We start from the raw sequence: 18,297 nt of genomic DNA, 5'->3' as shown, positions 1-18,297 counted from the left end.
TTATGTTCCTTTAATTAGAATTATTTTAAGAAAATAATACTTCTTTCTCCAAATTTTATTTGAACTTTCTTGTTGCTTCATATGTTCCTGAATTCTTTGTTAGGGTGTTTATAATTGCTAAATCAATATTTATATTTATTATTAGTTTTTGCTGAATTTGTTTTTTCTTCAATCTTAATAGGTTGTTGTATGCTTCTCAACATTTATTTATTTTGTTTTTTTTTAATTTCTTATCAGGTAATTGTTATTCTTATTCCTGTGATCAGGTTAATTCTTTGCATCAGTTTTAATGTCTCATTTTCTAATTTTATTTATGCAAATTGAAATCCTATTAAGGTTATCCTATAACAGATTTATATTTCTAATTTTATAAATATGAAGTGATTCAGTATGATATTAAGGGAAAACACAAATTGTTGCTCAATTAAAATAGGTCTTCTCAAGTTAATCTCTATCCTTCCAAAATGTTGCCCATTTCTGCTTCATTGTGTACTTTCTTTTTAATGATATTCCATCTATTAGTAATAATAAGCTAGTTACACAGGACTTCAACTCTTTGCCTCTGAGTGGGTATTAGCAGCCAGATGTAGCTGAACATGTTTCATTTTTTTTAATTGTGCTACCAATAAATCATATGAAAATCCTCTCTCTCTATCTCTTTGGTAGTTATTTTCTGCTTATCACATACACAGCGAAACTCTCAATATTTTTGTAAATTATCTAGAGTTTCTGTAAATCAACTCTCTTTATTATCAGTAAGTTATTTTAAGTTTACATGAATTGAGAGGCTGTTAGAATTTTTGGTTAATAAAATAAAATACAATTAATAAATCTACTAAGTACATTGAAATTATGGTTTTTGATGCTTATTTTTCATTGTAATTAATTTGACCTCTATATAATTGTTTTGTTCTGATTTCCGATTTTATAATTTCTCAGGCTAATATGTTTTGAATATTTTTTCTGTATAGTTTTATATTTGCCATATAATCTTTTAAGACTGTTATCAGAAATTCATAGATGTTTTTAGCATATATTTTAGTGAACTGATGACAGCTTATCTTTAATTATCTTAAAATTTTGAACACTTTAACCCACCGTATTTCTTTTTATAAATTTAAGAATTAACTTATTTTAGATGGGTACCCATTCATAGCTTTGTAGTCACAGTAAAACTTAATGTTTTTCTTAGTACGTGTGTGTGTGTGTGTGTGTGTGTGTGTGTGTGTGTGCGGGCGTGTGTGTGTGTGCTGGTCCTAGGGCCTGGACACTGTCCCAGAGATGTTTTGCTCAAGGCTGGTGCTCTAAGATTTGAACTACAGCTCCATTTTTAGCTTTTTAGTAGTTAATTGGAGATGATAGTGTAAAAGACTTTCTTGCAGGGGCTGGCTTTAGACCTCGATCCTTAGATCGCAGCCTCCAGCCTCCTGTGTATCTAAGATGACAGGTGAGAGCTACCAGTGCCTAGCATGCTTATTACTTGGAAATACTGGGGTTAAAAGTATTTTGTGCACTTTCATTGCAATATTATAGTATCTTGTATCTGTATATTAATTTTACCTGTAATATTTGCAATTGTATATGTTGGTGATTTGTTGTTTAGTGTCCTTTAGTATCCACTTGGACAACATCATTCAACTTCTCCTGGAAAATCATGTTTAATGAGCCAGATGATTTGGTCAATGGGAAAGAATTGGTAATGGAGTCTGTCGCTTGGTAAGTCACACTTGGTTTTCCTTGACAAATTTTCTCTGCAGTCATAACTTTCTTATTTTGTGATATCCTTTTTTATATGTGTTTCCTTTTGAGAGATATAGATCCTGAAAGTAGCAGTTTGTTTTCTTCCAATATATTCTTCCTAATTGATCTAGGTTTCAGCTGTCTTGGTGCAAGAATCAAAGGTTTAGGAGGCTATAAAGGAATATATTATCTTACTTTTAATCTAGAATGTATATATTTTATCAAATCATTGATTTTCCAGATAATTTCTAAGAGGAATTAGGCACATATTAATCAATTTAATTTTCCTCAAGGCAACAAAACTACTGGGCTGGAAAATTTTAAGGAAACCGAGTAACAGTGACTAACATCTCCAATGGTCTTAGAGTGTTCCACTTCTTTGGCACTTGTGTGTTTATCACTTACAGTGGGGAAAAACGTACAAGATAGATACACGAAGGCCAGTTGTACAGATAAACAGCATCAAAAAAGTGCTCAGACTCATTTCTTTTAATGATTTGATTCTTCTCTATGCTTCTGTTTTCCAGAAAAATCAGCATTTTTTCAGAGCATGGCCAATGTCAGCATGGTGACTGAGTTTCTCCTGGAGGGCTTTGCTGAGGTGTGGGAGCTCAGACTCCTGCTCTCTATGTTGTTCCTGATGATGTACTTGGCCACCCTGTTAGGGAATCTGATCATCATCACTGTTACCACCATTGACCAGAACCTGCACACACCCATGTACTTCTTCCTCAGAAATCTGTCCATTGTGGACATGTGCTACATTTCTGTCACTGTCCCCAGTGCCTGTATCAATTCTCTCACTGACAACAGGGCCATCTCTGTGGCTGGCTGTGCAACTCAGATTTTTCTGGTTCTTTATTTTGCATACGTAGAAACTATGTTCCTCACTATCATGGCCCAGGACCGCTATGTGGCCATTTGCCGGCCTCTTCACTACCCTGTCATCATGAACCAACAGTTCTGTGTCCAGGCCACACTGATTTTCCTGCTCAGTGGTCTCCCATATTCAGCTCTTCACACTGGCAACACATTCCGGCTGTCGTTCTGTCATTCCAACGCTGTCCCTCAGTTCTTCTGTGATATCCCTTCTCTATTAAGGCTGTCCTGCTCAGACACCTGGAGCAACAAAGTTTTGATCTTTCTTTCTGCCGTGATCATAGCTGGTGGATGCTTTACCTTAATTGTCATGTCATATGTACGCGTATTTTCTACTGTCCTGAAGTTCCCAGTAAAGGAAGAGCGAGGAAAGGCCTTTTCCACCTGTGTCCCCCACATTCTTGTGTTATCTGTGTTTCTTAGCTCTGGTACCTACGTGTACCTAAAACCTCCAGTAATCTCTAAAGTAGTCCAGGACATTATTGTTTCTATGTTCTATACAATTGTCCCTCCATTCTTGAATCCTATCATTTATAGTCTTAGAAATAAGCAGATAAAACAGGCAGTGGGGAAAGTAATATTAGGAAAGTTTCATTCAAGAGTATGATAAGGATTTGCTGTGGATTTATTATGATATATCACTAAGGGTTTAATTTTAAAATAATTCACCCTTGGGTTCAGTGTATCATATCACATTGAGTAATCCAGTTTTAAAATTTATTAACAAGGTTTATTTTGTAGTGAGCATTCAAACATATAATGTTTTTGTAATTCCCCCTCTCTTCTCCCATTTATATATATCTATATATATCTATATCTATATCTATATATGACATAGTATGATTAGGGTCACCCCTGTTACCCTCTCCTTTCTTCTTCTATTCTACTGGTTTCTTCAAACTCTTTTACGTACAAGTCATTATTTTTGCTTTGTTTTCTTTTGTTTGCTTTGGTTTTATGTTGTTTTAGGTCTAAATTTCACATGTAATGGAAAATGTGACATTTCTCCATCTGATGATATCAAATTTCACTGAATATGAAAATCTCTAGATTCATTGTTTTGTCTGAAAGCAGTATATTCTCATCCTTTCTGTCTAAATGATAGCTACTTCACTTTGTATATATTACATATTTTCAATCCATCTATCTGTAATATGTTCCTAATGTGGCACTTGTGAATAATACTGCAATAAATATTGCTATGCAAGCATCTCTGTTGGATACAATTCCACTTCTTCAGATAAGTGCCCAGGAGTGATATGGTAGAGTTAGAACATAGTTGTTTTTTTAATTTATTGAATAACTTCCACACTGATTTCAATAGTAATACTGAGAATGCATAAAGAGCTCAAAGTAGTAATCTTAACTATTTTGCAACAGCCTTATCATTTAGCATCTAATAAGTGAGTAAATACTTACAAGCAATAATATTTTATTATGAATAATATGGAGTATATTCTATGAAATTGATACAAATATCAATTATATTATAAATTAGAGAAATTAGCATTTTCCTCCCTTCAAGCATACATGTTTTTAAAATCCTGATTGTTTTTGTAGAATAAAAATAGTTTAAAAAACACATTGCCTTAATATTGCTAAAATGTATAATAAGTATGTGCATCATTCATTTGCATTTGGTTGTTGTGATATTAACTTACAGTACCTGAGGAACACATTATTTGATTTATTCAAGTCAATGTGAAGCAGTTATGCATATAATATTAATCTCATATAAAAATACTCTTGTAGACAAAACAGATACTAAGAGAGTAATCTAAGTGAAATGAACCCCAGATATGGACAAAATTTTTTTCCTTTCTTGCTATTGTTTCTAATGCATTTATAATGTACCATGTGATATTTGTTCCTTTGTATGTTTCTCCCTCCATGGTATAACCCCTATTTTCACTGTATTTGATGTCGGCGCCCTGCATCTTGTATATATACTTCTCTAATTTGTGGAGGGGAAGGGAAAACACAAAATGCTTAAATAGGGATACAGGTCGACCCATTGTAACCATGAAATGCATAAAACACTATGTTGAAAACAAACTTTACAACTTTGGTGGGGGGGGTAGTTGTGAAGGTGGGAGGGAAGGGATGGTAGGGGAAAAACAAAGAAGGAGGCAACAATGCTCAATAGGAAATGTACTGATTACCTTGCTAATGTAACTTTAACCCTTCTGTACAGTATATTTACAATAAAAAACATACAAAAATCAACACTAAAACAAGAAATTCAAGTAAAAATTTGATTTGCTATCAGTTTTATGTAAAAATAAAATTATAAATCCTTAAAGGATTAGCGACATAACTTAGTTGGAGAAAACTTGTCTAGTATTGTTGAAAAGTAAAGAAAGATGAGTGTCACTGTGATGTTAATATTATAGATCATCTCCAATTAAATGCTATGTATAAACAATATAACTTGGACTTTTAACCAGCCCTGTGTTGAAAAAAATCCCCTGAAAAATGTGAGTAGTATAAAATACAAATTTCCTGGATTTCCAGAGCCCCCATAGGAGGGAGTTCTCAGTAGGAATAATAGACTGGAAATAGTAAATGGAAATAAAACAACTGAAGGAGACACCCATCTTGCCAATAGGCCTTACCAGCCATTGATCAACTGACGTTTGTATAAAAACCTACCAATGCTAGCGAATTACAAAACGTAACTCTTTGGCTGGAGGTGGAGGGGATAGGGGTGTGTGTGTGGGAGATGGGAAGAGATGGGAAGGAGAAACAAAGGAGGAGGCAGCAATGCTTGATAAGAAATGTGCTCATTACCTTGCCCATGTAATTGTAACCCCTCTGTACGGTATTTTCACAATTAAAAAAAAAAGCTCCAATGCGTAATAGAGACAAGCCCTACCTTACACAGATTAGAGCATGTGGTATATGAAATGGAAGTGTGCATGTCTAGAACTTGTTTGAAAGCTGCACAGTAAACATAGTAAGAAAATACCTCCTAAATAAAACCCAGGGTCATGACCTTGAGGATTACTCTTCTGTATTTCCTGAAACTGTACACAATATTTTTAATAGTCTAAAACAAACCAAAAATAAAGGATACTAATTAAAATGGTGTATTAATTTACAGGAATTTTCCCTCTTTCAAGTTGCATGGTGGTTGCTAATTTCTATCAGTATGTATATATACATTCATCTGATCTCCAACTTTTTGTAGCAGTTATGTTTGTGAGCATACACACATGTGTTTGTATTTCTGTGTGTTGGTAAATGTAAGATTTATTGTACATACTAGATTCATCATAGAATTTATAGTCTATAATGGGAGATTGTTCACATTAGTTTATTATGCAGGAACAGCCATGGGTGTATTTACACAGTCAAACTTTTGCTGTTTACGTTTGAATGAAATGCAATGATACTTATTCTTAGCTTTTCTGGAGCTGTGTTAATCAATATATAAATTTTAGGGAAAGAAAAATTTATATAGTCTATTTTAGAAGTTTATCTAAAGAGAGCCATTTAAAGCTGTTGTATATAATAGTCTTCAGAAAGCCCTTGTATAATAAAAAGACATATTTTATGCTGAGGTTTGCAAATATAACATACTTCCAAAATGTCCTGCTACATTATTAAGTCATGTCTGAAGATTTTATAAGAGTAGACATTATTTACCTCCTACTCTCATAAATTCTTCTCAGGAAAAAACAAGGCATAACCTCATAAACCATCTTCAACATGAGAGATAGTTACTATCTCCTAAAAAATAATTTCAAATGAACTTTCTATAAATAAATCTATGCAAAAGAAACTGTATTTGATTTTGGTACTCTGGTATTGTGCATACGTTTATCTGAATTAAGGAAGGAAAGGGGAACAACAGAATGGTAAGACAAAGGACAAGGGGGTCCCAATGCAGTAGTGATATTCACAAGACAGTTTGGTGGAAATGATCTGTACAACTTGGGGGGAGGGTAATTGGTGGGAGGAAAAGTAGGAGAAAAAAATGAAGGAAGGAATAACAAGTTTAGAAAGAAATCTATTATTGTCTTGCTTATGTAACTGTATCCCCTCTGTACATCACCTAAACAATTAAAAAATCACTAGAAAAAAAGGGAAAGAAAGCACTTTGGACGGTCATGAGGTGTCAAGTAGAGGAAGCACATGAGCGTCAACCTCGAATACATGGTGACTGCAGGGCTGTTTATGTCATCTCTCCTGCCAGCCATTATGTAAACTGAGAGGTTTGAGGAGAAAAGAATCAGATTCCTGTTGAACTTTTCTATAAAATACTAAATTAGTCATAAGAATTGATGACAACAAATTTAAGCAATAGAATGAGGCTTTTTATTCACTCAGAAACATAGACTTTACATTCTTAATCTTTTCTATTGTTGTGTCTGTCCATCTCTTGAACCTATTACCTGAGTACTAAACCTGAGCTTTTTGGCTCACATGAGTGATCTACCACGTTATCCACAGTTATACTTTGTCTTTTAGGTAATTAGTTGGAGATACAACTCTCATGGACCAGGTTGGCTTCTAATCAACAATCTCAGATCTCATCCTCCTGGGTAGCTAGGATTACAGGAGTGTGCTACTGGCACCTGGATTTTCCTTACATTTTGTGTTACACAAATTATGCTGAACCTGGTATATTTAAATTATGATTTTACTATTTACTACTTGTTTCTAAGAGTGTATATACAGTTTTTAACTTTGGCTGAGTATTATTTTCATCAGCTATACTGGACATTGAAAAAAACAAATTAAGCAACTCAAAGGCAGAAATGGGAGGGAGGAAATGAGAGGGATAGAGGAAAGAGTGATCACTAAGCAAAAGGAAAAAAAAAACATACATACCACTTGATGTGGAAGAAATAGCTGCATTGTCAAAGCTTATAAAATTCATAGACTTTATAAACCATGATAATGACAATTGGCCTCATGAAGTTAACCTTCATAGGTTTGTGACTTTAAGTATCATTATCTCATAGTACTGTGAAATTTGTAATCATGTAATCACGATAAAATTTATTAAATATTTTCTCAATATTGAAGAAACTATCTTTAAAATGACTTTTGTTATATCCCTGATATTTTAATAATGTTTCTGTTGACTTTAATTGCAAGAAAATTTTTTCAGTAATATTTTATATTATACATTAAGTTTTTAGTTGGAAAGGCAGATATTTTAGTGACAACTTTTCTACACATGATTAGAACAAAAGGAAAAACATTTAGATCACAAGTACACAGATAACATAATTTATTATAATAAAAACAAAAGCTACACACACACACACACATCTATTGTTATTGTAAAGATGTTATACGGAGGAGTTACAGTTATATAACTCAGTGAATTCATTTGTATTTCAAGATCTGTCATTTTTTCAGAAAAATAATATAAATTATTTATTGGAAGAAAGTAAGAAATATTAACTGTAAGAAAGCAAGAATGTTAACTGTAGCCTGCCAAAATGCTTCAGTTCCTTAAAAATACTAGGACATTTATCAGAGTGTAGTTAAAAAAATATAAGCAAACTCAGCCATGTAGCACAGAAGACCTTCAGTTAGCATTCAAAATAGAGACAAACCTCACACTTTTGTTAATTCTTTGCTTTTGGAAAAAATGAATTTTATATCCAGGCACAGGTGGCTCATGCCTGTAATCCTAGCTTCTCAGGTGGCTGAGCTCTGAGAATCATGGTTGAAAGACAGCACAGGCAAGAAAGTCCATGGGATTCAACTTCAATGAATCCCCAGAAAAACAGAAGTGTCTCTGTGGCTCAGTGTGGTAGGTCATTAGCCTTGAGTGAAAAAGTTCAGTGATAATGCCTACGCTGTGAGTCCTATGACCAAAAAAGAAAATGTTTTCACAATGGAAAATATATTTTAGATTTAATTTCTTTTAGAGTTATTATTTCACTTTGGAAAACACTTAATTGAAGTTTGATAGCATTTTACATGGAATTGAATAGATCAGGAAATGTGGCCTTAGTAATTATTTTCTATTTGATTTTTCAAGGTTGTTTTTGATATATGTTTATTAAATTTTAATGAAATTTTATACATATTCAATGTGAATTATTTACAACCAATATTAATAAATGTTAACGTTTGAAAATGATTTTGTTTACATGTAACAAACCATTAAATAATTAAAATAATTATTAATAAAAATTTCTTTAAAAAAAATTAAATAATAAATTAAAATAATGATGAAAAAAGTGTAAGATATTCTCTTCAACTCTATTGGACTAGCTTTGACATAAGCAGAACAATATCCATTATCCTCCCAAATACTTTTACTTCTATTTTAAATGCCACTCAGAGGATCTGAGAATAAATTCATATTAGGTATTACTGTTTTTTGAATAAATATTTTACTAATACTTTCCTCACAGCTTTCTTTATCTGTTTGTTCCTAAGACTATAAATGATAGGATTCAAGAATGGTGGAACAATGGTATAAAATACAGATAGAATCACGTCCTGAATCACTTCGGTGTTCCTTGAGGGTCTTAGGTATACCACCAAACCACTACCAAGAAACACTGAAACTACAAGAAAATGAGGCACACAGGTGGAAAAGGCCTTCCCTCCTCGCTCTTCTTTGACTGGAAACTTCAGCACTGTTATAAATATGCGAGCATATGACAGGACAATGAAGATAAAGCAACCACCAACAAATCCTACAGCAGACAAAAGAAGTAAAAGTTCACTGCTAAAAGTGTCTGAGCAGGAGAGTTTTAGCAGAGAGGGGATGTCACAGAAGAACTTACTGACCACGTTGGACCGGCAGAAGGACAGCCGGAATGTATTACCAGTTTGTACAGCTGTAAAGATGACACCACTGAATAGGGACGCCATTGTAGACTGGACACAGAACTGGTGGTTCATGATGACAGTGTAGTGGAGGGGCTGGCAGATGGCCACATAGCGGTCCTGGGCCATGATGGTGAGAAACATCAGCTCCACAGATGCACAAAAAAATACAAAAAATACCTGCATTGCACAGCCAGCTACAGAAATAGTCCTGTTGTTTGTGAGGGAGTTGATACATGCATTGGGGACAGTGACAGAAATGTAGCACATATCCAGGATAGATAAATTCCTGAGGAAGAAGTACATGGGTGTGTGCAGGTTCTGGTCAACGGTGGTGACAGTGATTATAATAAAATTCCCCAACAGGGTGGCCAGGTAAATCAGTAGGAACACTATGGAAAGCAGGACTCTGAGCTCCCACACCTCAGCAAAGCCCTTCAGGAGAAACTTACTCACTGTGCTGAAATTGGCCATGCTCTTAGAATGCACATTCATCTGGAAATAAAACAAAGGAGAGTCAAATTATTGATAAAGGCAATTTTAAGCCAGCCACTAGTGGCGCATTGTTGTACTCTGATCTACTTAGCAGCCTGAAATCTGAAGATCACAGTTGGAAGCTAGACAAGCCATGGAAGTCTATGAGACTCTTATCTCCAATTGATCACAAAAATCCAGAAGCATAGCTGTGGCTTCATGATAAAGCACTGACCTTGAGCATGAAATCTAAGGGACAACATCCAGGCCATGAGTTCAAACCTTAGGACCAGCATATATGCACTCACATACAGGTAGATACAAGGAGATTTTTTGTGGGGGGGTTCTGGTCGTGGGGTTGAACTCTGGGCCTGGGCACTGTCTCTCAGCTCTTTAGCTCAAGGCTAGCGCTCTACCACTTGAGCAACAGTGCCACTTCTGGCTTTTTTTTCTGCTTATGTAGTGCTGAGGAATGGAACCCAGGGCCTCATGCATGCAAGGCAAGCACTCTACCACTGAGCCACCTTCCCAGCCCACAAAGAGATTCTAAACCACATCTTTGATGGTACTTACAAGTGTTTGATTTTACAAATCTCTTTGTATATAAAAATCTCACTTTTTGTTACACTGATTTACCTAGAAATTTTGCACCATAATTATATTAGATGTAATATGCAAAGGAATAAGAAGGTTAGAACAGTGCTGACCAGTGATATATTTACCTTTTATAAAGCAAGATTATGTTGTTTCTTCAGTAATACACAGGTCATAAGTTGTAAAAGGACATTTAATTTGATTTATTTAAGCCAGTTCCAATTATACATTGAATTATCTGAAACAGGAATACTTAGAGAATATTGCAAATCAGAAGATATAAAAATATAACTATCTGGGAATCTTTGTTCATGTACAATTCAATGTTTATATGCTTATACCTTTTATAAATTTCATTCATGTACAACTCAATGTTTATATGCTTATACTTTTTATTTTTATTTTGTCTCAAAATTGAAAAAAATAGTAACACAAAACCATATCAATTAGTGTTTCATTAAATAACTGAATTCTAGATTCAAGGCCAGTTGACACCTAAAGCCATACCTCACACTGCTCCTCCTGACTGTTGTTAAGCTTTACTAGACTGACTGATACATCTGGTCCAGGTTAATGCTCTTAAACCTCTGTGTCGTTTCCTTTACCTGTGACACATAGATCAGTATATGGCCATGTGTTGCTGTTGACTGATTTATAATTGTGATTACGTTCCTGGAACTTTGTACATGTGTAACCTGGATGTATTCATTTATCTTATGAATTCAAAGATGTTTCTACATAATTGTCTGCTCTGGAGAATTGAATTTTTAGATATTGAGTATTTTTTTAACTTTTAATGTCCCTTCTATTCAAGGACACCCTGAGACATTTACAGAGAAAGCATCTATAGTAGAATATGATAGTTCATTTGATGATTTTCTGAAGGTGATGCTATATCTTGCTAGCTCCCTAATGGCATACTAATATTACTTATTTTCAAAACCCTGTGCATCATGGGGGTGGGGAGGTGTGGTGTGGTAGGGGGGTATGCAGGTGGGGGGTGGAGAGTGGAAGGGATGGTAGGGGAAACAAAGGAGGAGGCAACAATGCTTGATAAGAAATGTACTCACTTATTTGCAATATCTAGTATATGTATGAGTCAAGGAGAAATGGTCAGATAATGTGATATTAGGAAAATGAACCCTTAGATATGTATTTAAATGCTTTTTTTTCTTTCATGCATTTGTTTCTAAGGTATTTATAAGATTATTTCTTTGTTGCTTTGTATGTCCCTCCCCCACAGTATAACCCCTGCTTTCTCTATATTTGATGTCAGTATAATTTGTGGAGGAGATGGGGAAAAACAAGTCGTTTAAGGCTACAGGTGGACCCGTTGCAACAATGAGAAGTACAAGTTGTCATGTTGAAAACGAACTTTACAACTTTGGTGCTGGTGGGGGGAGGATTGGGTGGGGGGGTGGAGGGGTGCTGGGAAGGGATGTGAAGGGTAAACAAAGGAGGAGGCTGCAATGCTTGATAAGAAATGTACTCACTATCTTGTCCATGTAATTGTAACCTCTCTGTATGGCATTTTCACAATTAAAAAAACAACCTGTGGCCTTCTACTGTTACATTGTTTTAAACATAAATGGACAAGCAAGCAGAGCAAATCTGTGTAGCATCCAAAAGCACCTGTGGAATTACAATTCCTTAACCAAGTGCCCTTGAAGCACTAATATATTAAAAATGTTGGAGAACGCCATGCCTCCGTAATTGGGTTTGGGTCAGTCTTAAATATCTGCTCTTGGATTAATAAGGTCTATTAATGAGATCTCCTTTAAATCTACCATACTTCAGATAATACGTTTTTATGCATTTAAATACCTCCCAATGTATTTTCTTGTATGTTTACAAACAAATCCTAACTTATTTGAGGGAAAACCTGAAACTGTAGTCTGTCTGTGCTTGGTTTTAATGCACGATTTTAAGTTGACATGATGAATATAGAAAGAAAAGATAGAATTACATGCAGATAAAAGATATATATATATGTATAAAATTATGAAATCAAATTTACTATTGAAGATATATTATTTGAGTAAATGCCTACATGACAGAATCAAGATTTTAAATGAGCAACTCAAATTGATACCTAAAGGAAAAGAAAGCAATAAAAATTTACATCCAATATTAAGATTTATGATGAAATAATAATAACTATGTCAAAATTTACATTTAAGAAGAGAAACCATAGAAATACTAAAAGTTTGGTCTGCAGATATAAGAAAATTTGTCAAAATCTTAGACATACTGAATATAAAGACATAATTCATAGTTAACCTGAATAATATTTATTGTTAATATATATGATTTAAAAAGAAAATAGTACAACTCTTGCCAAAGAAATTGCTAGTAGAAATACTAGAGTCATAATAACCTGAGATGAACAATTTCAGGCTAATAAAATCAATATGTAGAATGAAGATGTTATTAGAACTATATCAGTTATTAAACTCAATTATAAAATTTAGGAATTAAAAACAGACTAATAATAAATCACTTAGATGGGATCTAAAAAATTTTAACACTAAGAATATCCTTGGATCACATTGTTTTATGTGTAAATTCCAAAAAAATATAGAAATAATTAATACTAGTACAAATTATTCAATGAAACAAATATAAAATAATACTAACAATTGGTTTTAGTGACATTAACAGCATATAAATGCCAAGGTTAGGTCACAATACCACAACAAAATAAAACACAGCCCAGGTTCTTTTAAAAACATGGATACAAACATTCTAAACAGTCTTTTAGGTTCTGAAGAGTTACACCATTGGAATCCTCCACTGAATACACTATGAGTTAATATGTTTATTATATGTTCATGTGACCCCAGTTTTTTGCATATGTATTTGTAATTCAGATCTAACTTCCACACTTGTGAAAAAACATGCATTTTTGGACTTTATGAGCATGGCTTAACTTTTCCAGGTCCATCTATTTCTTTGCAAATGACAATGTATCTATCTGTCTGTCTGTTTGTCTATCTATCAATAACAAATTCTTGATCAATTCTTCCATCCAAGAGAGTCTAGGCATTCCCAGGAGACAAGTGAATGGAGAGGAAGAGGAAGGGTGGAAGAAAGCAGTATTACTATTCAATGAACATATGAGAAAATGGAACTAAGTAAAATGAGGTTGGGAGAGATAGGAAAGAAGAGTAAAAAAGATGACATTAATCAAGGTGCACATAATATTAACTTGTATTGAAATCTATTTTTATAACTACTTAAAGGCAATCAAATTAAGTTACTTGAAAAATTCTGAACAAAATTTGCATACCATGCATTTCAATGATTCAAAGCACCAAAACACATAAACAAATATAATATATATTTAGCTAGGTTTGTTCACAATAATCATATCAACCAATGTGCATCAGCATTTTAATAGTAGAAAGGATAAAAATCATGTGGAATTATTAACATACATGTGAAGAGAATTTCATTTTAAAACCTGCTCACAATAAAAAAAACTGCAAGTGAATTTTGTACAGAAGGAAACATATTTTGTTCAGATCACAACAGAATAAAGAACTTCATTTTATTGTAACATAAAACTTCTCCAAACGCTTAAGAAAGCAAGAACCCTTGTAACAAAAATAATACTGAGCATGATCCAATCAAAACAGAAATAATCTTATTTGATGACTTCAGGTAATTATGAGAAAAACTACATTGATCAAGATTGTATGATAGTTTTATAAAACCTAAGGTATGGCTATGTGTGGTGGCTCACTCATAGAATCCAGAAATGAATGGGGTTGAAATCAGAAGAATTAAACTTTCAAGCAAACTAGGGCAAAAAAGACTGAGGAAGCCTAATTCCAAAATAACCATCGAAATGACAGTTAGCAATGTGACTCATGTAGTAATTCATCAGCAGAGAGCAAGCTAGCCAAGCACCCCTGAGGCCTTGAGATTCAAGCTTCAATGCCAAAAAATAGACCTATTCAATCATAGAAAATAATGTATCTAAGTAGCCATATATATATGTATATATATAATATATCTTGAAAATGGACAGTGTTTTCATTATATACTGTTGGTGGAAAAAGATCTGCATACACATAAAGAACAAATTAGGCTTTTATAATTAGCATAATCAAATTAATTTCATACAATAAATGTACTCATTACTCATTTCCTTAGTTATATTACTATAATTCCTTTATATATCACCTTCTCAATAAAATTAAATTTAATTATAAACAAAATGAAAACATATAAAATATCTCCAAATTGGCTTAAACACTTAGACATCAAATCTTGAACTCCAATACTTGAAGAGGAAAACAAGAGAGGCTCCTTCCTATTGGTCTTTTCATCATTTTAATGACCCTAAAAGTATAAGTAAAAAAGTAAAACTAGACAAATGGAAATATGTGGGACTAAAAATCTTTGGTATAACAATGGAATAAACCAAGGGTAAAGTTACTACTCTAGAATGGAAGAAAATACTTGGGAACCATACATTTTAAATGGTTTAATCGCAAAAAAATAAACAATACCAAAAGCAAATGTCTCCATCTCAAATGAGAAATATAACCAGACTATGAATTGTGCTAGGAATATATAACTATGTTTAGCAAAATAGTCACCAGGTTAAAGAACACATGTCTAGTCTGGCTATCAATAAGGGGAATGCAAATCAAACACAGGGACATGTTATATCACGTTTTAGGATGACTACTATCAACTTGGCAAAAATAAATAATATTGAAAAGGATTTGAGGGAAAAAAATTCTTTATTCGACTAGAGAACACATTGGTATAAATCCTTTAGAAAAATTATGGAAATTCCTTGTGATGCAACAATCTCACTTCTGACTCTACATCATAGAAAGATAGATAGATAAATGGATAGATAGATAGATAGATAGATAGATAGATAGATAGATAGATAGATAGATAGATAGATAGATAGATAGATAGATAGATACTGTACAGAGAGGTTACAGTTACATGAGCAAGATAATCAGTCCATTTCCTATGGAGCACTGTTAGCCGATCCATTGATTTTCCCCTACCATCTCTTTATCCCCATGTTCCCAACTCCTCCCTATCCACAGCCCACGCAAAGAAGTAGTTCGTTTTCAAAATAGTGTCTTGTACATCTCATTGTTACAATGGGTCATCCTGTATCCTTATTTCAGCATTTTGCTATTTCCCTTTACTCCCCAAATTAGAAAAATGTATATATAAGATGCAGGACACCAGAATCAAATACACTGAAAACAGGGGTTATACTGTGGGGAAAGAACTTACAAAGGAATAGAAAAAAATCACATAGTCCATTATAAGTACATTAAAAAGCACAACAAGAAAGATAAAAATCTCTTGTGTCCCTATCTTGGGGTTCATTTTGCCTAGCATCAGGTTATATGGTCTTATGTACAAAGCTTTTGACCTCTTCTGCTTGTCCTAGACATATACTAATTATTGCAGAAAAAAGAAACCACCTACGTTTCTCTGGGTCTGGCTTATTTCACTTAATATAATTTTTTCCAAGACTTTCCATTTCCTAACAAATGGGTCAGTGTCATTCTTTCTGATGGAGGCATCTTAATTCTAAGAGATGATCTCAGAGTACCTTGGGTCCTATTCTAGCTGCAGCATTGATCCTAAATTTCAAGATGTGAAGAACATAAACACCAATCAAAAGATTCAAGGATACTCAAAATGTGATACTTTTATCCAATGGAATAAAACATATTATTAGAGGACAAACATCCTGCCATTTGGATATATTTATTTTATTTTTATAGTTAAATTCAATTTATTTTAAATGTGATAGAAAATTTAAAAATTGATGATATTACAGGATTCTAGACACTCACACACCTGAGACCAAAAGAGGTTACTCTTAAATAAATATTATAGAAAGTTATTTCTTTCTATGTTTTGATCTATCTATAAACCTTTGACTATTTCCTTAGAATAAGTTGCTAGAATGTTATGCATCATTCAGATTAAATGAAAAGACGGCTTCCAGTGAGTCTTGCTAAGTTGCCCTCAGATGATATGCCAGATGATGTTACTAGAGAATTCTTATTTTTTTCTTGCTTGCTTATGCTTTTTAAGCATTATTGAAAAATACATAGTAAGACAATCAGAGTAACAGAATAAAATAATAGAGGAAATAAGGATTTCAGTCTATTTTTAAAGCAATATTCCAATGATTACAAAGGCAATTGGTAGGGATGGGAGGGGACAAAAGAGGACAACAGTGGAGAGTTGACATTGAACAAGATGTATTGTACTCATAATCTGATTATGGACTTGGAACCTCTTTGTATAACTAGACATTAGTAAAATAGTATTCCAAAATTAACAGACAGATCTCTAGCAATCCTCATGTTAACCAGATATAGAACAAGGGTACAGCAATATTCATTATGTACTTACTGTTAGTGACTATTCCTAACTCAGAGATGAGGAAATATCTTCCTCTGCTTAATATCTACAAATCAAGAACTTAAAGATGGTTTATCCAGAAAGAGGATTAAGAATGTCTTAAGATGAGCAAATTTTATTCTGATAGTTTAATGATGAGTGAATCACATCATCTTTTATTGAAAATGTAGGCCTGTACATGGGACACTAGTTAACGCTCTAGAATCACAGTCCTAATTGTCCTGTGAGAACAAGTTGCCCATACATGATTTCAAGCAAGCTCTAATCTCCAGAGGACAGGTAAATAGGAACCAGTGAAAACTCAAGAATGGACACAAACTTGAACTTGAAAATAGTGCTGTCTGTGGAGGTGTGTCAAAGACTAAATGAACATATTAGTTAACCATCTGAAGAGAAAATTAGGGCATCTGCATGGAGCTCAGAGACAATGGTCTATACTGATCTTAGCCTTTATCAGATAAGCTTAATTATTCTCTCTATAGAACACTCTAAAAGTTATGTGTGCACTAATGTGCTTAGCTGTAATTTAAATTAAGAGATGTGAACAGAAATCATCTCTTTGCACATTTCCCTTTCAAAATATTTTAAAAATAAATTCATAAATATTTAATGAAATCTATTCCTAAAGGTCAACAATTCAGGCTAGAAATACAATAGACTTTTGACTCAATCTGTTTTGGGAAATTCACCTTAAGTGAAAGGTCCAGCAACTAAAGAAGTTCATAAGCATATGTGAAATACCATAGTAAAACCTCTGTGAACAATGAATATTCACCTTGAATAAAGTAAATTAATAACATGATGTAAATCAGGTCTGTCTGAGGTCCTGGTAATATTGAGAGGGTGATATGGTGAAATCATGATAGGCATATGTGAAATTATGTAACAATGAAGCTTGTGGAGATTGGTTTTGGAAAGGGGGATGGGAGATGAAGAAGAGTGAATGTAGTAGTGTGATCCAAGTGGATTGCATACATGGAGAAGTCAAAATGAACTCCCATGACAACTAATTGATGACAATGAAAATGTGGGTAAATGTTTAATAACAGTAAGAAGCATAAAAATGATGTATAAGTTATAAAAACAATCATATACACACAGTCACTTATCTGTAAAATGTTCAATGATGCTTGGTGTTGGTGTGCTGATAAATAATCTCACCTGACAAACTATGGCAATTAGTATGATTTCTAATATTGTAGGATTTAAAATTTTCTGTAATATAAATACTCTAACCAGAACTAAAGCCAGGTTTCTAATATGGTGTCACTGAATGCAGAGTTGGGAATCTTTCCCAAAACCCACCCCCATACCATTACAAGATGCTCTATTTCAACCTCACATAGATGTTAAGTCAGATGATACTCTAGCAGGACATAAGAA

General features: G+C 33.5%; 2 protein-coding genes across 2 annotated transcripts; one reads left to right on the top strand and one right to left on the bottom strand.

Moving 5' to 3' along the window:
* Positions 1 to 2,290: 2,290 nt before the first annotated feature.
* On the top strand, positions 2,291 to 8,648 carry LOC105985064 (olfactory receptor 14C36-like). The gene is made up of 2 exons (XM_013015475.1): positions 2,291 to 3,184; positions 8,577 to 8,648. The coding sequence occupies exons 1-2, from the start codon at positions 2,291 to 2,293 to the stop codon at positions 8,646 to 8,648; spliced, it is 966 nt and encodes a 321-aa protein (XP_012870929.1).
* Positions 8,649 to 8,958: 310 nt separating this feature from the next.
* LOC105985063 (olfactory receptor 14C36-like) lies at positions 8,959 to 9,897 on the bottom strand. Its single transcript, XM_013015474.1, has one exon. The coding sequence runs from the start codon at positions 9,895 to 9,897 to the stop codon at positions 8,959 to 8,961; it is 939 nt and encodes a 312-aa protein (XP_012870928.1).
* Positions 9,898 to 18,297: the final 8,400 nt, after the last annotated feature.

This window comes from Dipodomys ordii, unplaced genomic scaffold (assembly GCF_000151885.1).
Source record: "Dipodomys ordii isolate 6190 unplaced genomic scaffold, Dord_2.0 Scaffold27, whole genome shotgun sequence".
In the NCBI taxonomy this organism is placed as follows: Eukaryota; Metazoa; Chordata; class Mammalia; order Rodentia; family Heteromyidae; genus Dipodomys; species Dipodomys ordii.
The sequence above is the reverse complement of the archived record's forward strand: the minus strand, read 5'-3'. Positions and strand labels throughout refer to the sequence as shown.